We start from the raw sequence: 4,878 nt of genomic DNA, 5'->3' as shown, positions 1-4,878 counted from the left end.
CCCTGGCAGCAGCCTACCAAGATGCTGTTAACACCCCTATTGCCCCCCATCCCTTCCAACCAGGTGACACCGTCTGGGTCCGGAGGCATCAGGCTCGAAGCTTAGAGCCTCGCTGGAAAGGACCGTGCACAGTCCTCCTCACCACCCCTACAGCCCTCAAAGTGGATGGGATCGCAGCCTGGATCCACGCCTCACACGTCAAAGCGGCAGAACCTGCGCACCGGGAGTCCCAAACAGGAGAGCAGCAAGAGAGATGGTGACTGACACGAACATCAAACCCTTTAAAGATAAGACTGGTCAAAAATTAATAACCAGAGTTCTGACCCTTATACTTTTAGTCAAAAACATAAGAGGTGGCCTTCAACCATTTAATGCTACTAGGTTTATGCTAACCCGGTATGGTCCCCCTTGTGAATGTAGAGGTGGCCATTGGGAAGCCCCACCGGGTACATATTTCCGGTCTGTAAATTGTGGAGACAGGACTGCATATCTTGGTACTCAAGGTACACCTACTCAGCAGCACCAACAGAGCTGGAAATGTGTGTCTAAGCCTAAACCTATCTTACCACCAGCTAATGGTGAGTGCCCCTCTGATTGTAATTTCGTCGAAGCTATGCACTCATCCTGTTATGCTTCTTTTACTGAATGTCGGTTCAATAACATCCTGTATTTTTATTCTACGGCCATTTCTTATAAAAAGGCCTCTGGGGGCTCAGATTGGAGTCTTAACACTCAGGTAATAGGACCAGAAAGTTATAATTCAAAAACCCTTAGTGCAGGCTGCTATGTAGAACCTGGACAAAAGGCATGTTGGCCCAACAAGCTCCGATTCACATATCAGATGGAGGGGGCCCTACAGACCAGGTTAAAGAAAATTATGTCCAAACTGTGTTGCAAAAACAAAGGGAGTCTCTCTTGCCCCGCCTTCATTACCATCCACTATTGCTACCCAAACCTAGAGGCCTTAATTTAGACCCTCAGACCATGGAGATCCTTACTGCCACCCATGATGTCCTAAACCGTTCCAACCCTTCCCTGGCAGAGGATTGTTGGCTGTGTCTCGCATTAGGAATTTCATGGCCTCTAGTTTTACCTTTAAGTAACGAGTCTAATATACTCCCCTCTCCGGATATTTGTAGCTATACCACGCCTTTTAAGGTCCAGCCTCGCTACTTCAACACATCTATTTGCCTTTTTAGTCCCTTTCAAAATAATTCCTTTGATGTAGACCTCGGATTAGCTATGTTTACTACCTGCTCTAGGTTTATAAACACCTCTCAGACAGGCTGTTTAGGGGGGGGAAAATTTATGTATGTGGAAATAACATGGCCTATCCTTATTTACCCACTAACTGGACTGGTTCATGTGCCCCTGCATTGCTCTTGCCAGACATAGACATAATTCCAGGAGATGAGCCTGTGCCTTTGCCTAGCTTTGACACATTCGTTCCTAGGCACAAACGAGCGGTCCAGTTTATTCCATTGCTTATTGGACTGGGTATCTCAGGAGCCCTCGCTACGGGCTCAGCTGGTGTAGGAGTGGCAATAGACACTTACAACAAATTATCTCAACAGTTAATTAATGATGTAAATATGGTCTATCGGTCTGTACAAGATCTTCAGGACCAGGTAGACTCACTAGCCGAGGTTGTCTTACAGAATAGACGGGGACTTGATCTACTAACAGCAGACAAGGGAGGTATCTGTTTAGCATTACAGGAAAAATGCTGTTTTTATACCAACAAGTCCGGGATCGTCAGAGATCGGATTAAAAAACACCAAGAGGAACTAGAAAAAAGGCGACAGGAGCTTTTTGCTAACCCCATGTGGGGCATGTGGAACGGAATTCTGCCTTACCTTCTACCCCTTGTTGGGCCCCTGGTTTGTCTTTATCTTTTTTAGTGGTGAGTTGAAGCTGTTTACATTTAAGGTTATTATAGAAAAGGGCTTGCTAGTTCTTACGCATTTGCTTGATGTTTTGCTGAATTATTTTGAAAAAATAAAAGTCAGGAGCCATGAAGTCTCTCAGGCAGGTCGCGTACCGGTCAAGAATTCCAACTTACTGATAAGTAAGTTTTATGGCCGAGACATCTGGCTTGCCAATAAGTAAGTTTTATGGCCGGGACATCTGGCTTACTGATAAGTAAGTTTCATGGCCGAGACATCTCCAACTCACTGATAAATAAGTTTTATGGTTGAGACATCTGGCTTAGTGATAAGTAAGCTCCCCGCTCTCCCTGTAGCATTTTGTAATAGTTTAAACTAACCAATAACCGCGTTTCTGCTTCTGTATCCCACTTCTGCTCTATAAAAGTTCCACAAACCCGACCTGAGGGGCGCAAGTCCCCCGAGGAGACTTTGTGCCCACAGGTACCTGTGTACTAAATAAACCTCTTGCTGTTGCAACCCGAAGGCTGGCGTGTCCTCTGTGGTTTCACTCTTACAGTTTGAACACTGGGTGGCACTGTTTGAGGAGGATTAGGAATCTTCAGGAGGAAGTGAGTCATTGGACAGACCTGGAAGCTCTGTCACCCAGCCTGGCTTGTGCTCTCTGCTTCCCCAGTGCGAGTCCCAGAGCCAAAAGCTCTGTCTGTGCCCACAGACCGTTATCTTCCCCACATGCTACTGTGTCTTCTCCACTGTGATGGAGTGAACCTCTAAACTAAAAGAAATGCTTCCTTCCTTCCATAAATTGCTTATGCCACCAGCCACTAAGAAGGGGAATTGAGGGCAACAGGCAACCTAGGAGGATGGGCTGCTTCCCTCCAATATGTAGTGGGCAAAGATTGTGGTTACCTCACAAGAGGTTAGGAAAGAGCGGTTCTCAGGGTGGAGGATGATGCTGGTTAGTGGGATAGGGGTTATGTTTAACAGGATGTGGGTAGGTTATGTTGGTTACTAAGGGCAAAATAGGGGATTGGTTATCTTACTGTAGAACCCTGACACCCTCTTCATTCACCTGCTACCCCCCAATCCCTCTAGACCCCCACTAATTGCTTTTTTAGCTTCTGTAAAATGCTTGGCTGCTGCTTTAGACATGCCTAGACATACCCTGGCATGCCCTGACCCCCGCCTGCTATTCCTCACCCCACTTCCAGGAAACTATAGATTAAGCAAGCCCGAGCATAAAAACTGCCCTATAAGGTAAAAATGGAGACTCCTGGCCCCACAGGTAACAGTCAGCACATTCCACAGCCCTGAGAATAGCACCTACCAATAAGAAACTTCAAGGGCTGCATCTTATACATACAATCAGTTTAAAATTATGTTGGCGCGCACGGGCTCCTTGAACCAACCAAAATGTATCTTCGGTATCCCCCCCCCCTTTGTCTAAAACCTATAAAAGGCTCCACTCTCCCTTACTCTGGGCTCTCAGCACGGATCCATTGAGTTGGTGAGGTCTGAGAGCCCGAGCTTAAGCCCAAATAAACCATAAACCTTTGCTTTTGCATTTTGGTGTGTTGGGCCCTCGGTGGTCTTTTTGGGGTCCAGTGGATGAGGGACAACATTACCAGTAACTCTGGCCAGGCCTAGACTCAAGCATAGCATAGGTCCATGTGCTTGGGAGACCAGGGAGCATTCCTGGAGCAAGAACTCAGAAAACTAGTAGAAATCAGTGCCTCACTATGGTTAAGTGCCTTTTTAAAAGATCGTCTGCCTCATTTATTTAACTGGTAAATAAAAGACTGAAGAAAGAATGAGCTTATCCATTGTAAAGACGCTGAACACGGGGAGCAAACTAGCATAACCAGACCTGTCCAGCTTTTTTTTTTTTCTTCAGGTGAGGAGGAGAAGTTTAATTTTATGCTAGCAGGACTGACCCCAGGAACTAAACGAGTCAGACCCTTTGTTCAAGTTTTAGAGAGTTTTTATACTCTTGTGAGGAATGCAATCAAAAGGTACATAGCATATACACGGTAGTTAAGTAAGATAATATAGGGTGGCAAAGATAAAAGAAATGCAAAGGTTATAGGAATGCAAAAGCCTTAGGCAACAAATATTTCTATACAGGAATGTGATAGCTTTGGAAAACAAAGACTTCTATCCTGGATAACCACCAGGGGCAGGGGAATATTCCTGTTCACTTCCCCATTTCTATCTCTAGGCTTTCCCTGCTCCAAAGTTCTTAATTACCATCACATTGCAAAAGCTTTTAGCATCTAATATGCACTTTTATTTCTATAATATCCCCTCCTTTTCATTGACATAATTCCTTATGTAAGAGGAACTTTAAGATATTTTTGACAAATTACCTGGCATTGAATGGCCTCTACTTGTTTTTGATAAATTTAGTGAGTTTATTTTCCAAGATTTTAACAGGAAAGCTAATAGAACCATGACTACTGGTTCTGCTAGTGAGGCTAGCCAGGGACCTTCCAGGTACTTTAGAAAGACTCATTTTTCCTTTTTCGGGACTTTATTCTCTTCAGTAGTGATTGCTTGCATTTTTCTTACTATGTCAGATTGATTTGCATAAAAACAGCACAAATACTTTCCTTTCTGATGGTTCTGGCACCTCTATTCTCAGGGATAAGTTTATTGGCAGATTTAAGGAAATTTCCAGCTCCTAGTTCAGAAAGAAACTGGTGGTTTTCTTTTGGGGTCTTTACTTTAAAACTGTCTAATTTTTATCTTTTACTTTTATTACTTTTGAAGAGGTAACCCAATTTGCCCATGGGGAATTGGTACACAGACTGCTCTGGCTTCTTCCATGCTGAACAAAGGATGCAGGGTGTGGCAATTGGGGTACCCCACTTCAGTAGGTCTATCTAAAAGACTCCCAAATTGCATAAGTTTTAACTGTAGGGAGAAAATAAAGTCCTTGACCAATGCCTGGGAGATGTGAAGGAAAAGTAAAGGCAAGAATAGTTAGCATTAC

At 44.3% G+C, this 4,878-nt stretch overlaps 1 protein-coding gene across 1 annotated transcript; it reads left to right on the top strand.

Annotated features, from left to right (window-relative positions):
- Window positions 1-822: 822 nt before the first annotated feature.
- On the top strand, window positions 823-1,901 carry LOC115068729 (syncytin-1-like). The gene is made up of 2 exons (XM_029559607.1): window positions 823-1,360; window positions 1,396-1,901. Exons 1-2 carry the CDS (start codon window positions 985-987, stop codon window positions 1,899-1,901), a joined length of 882 nt encoding a protein of 293 aa, XP_029415467.1. The 5' UTR covers window positions 823-984.
- The last annotated feature ends 2,977 nt before the right edge of the window (window positions 1,902-4,878 follow it).

The sequence above is a fragment of the Nannospalax galili genome, unplaced genomic scaffold (genome assembly GCF_000622305.1).
Source record: "Nannospalax galili isolate Female #2095 unplaced genomic scaffold, S.galili_v1.0 scaffold488, whole genome shotgun sequence".
NCBI lineage: Eukaryota > Metazoa > Chordata > Mammalia > Rodentia > Spalacidae > Nannospalax > Nannospalax galili.
This window is presented reverse-complemented; position numbering and strand designations above follow the sequence as displayed.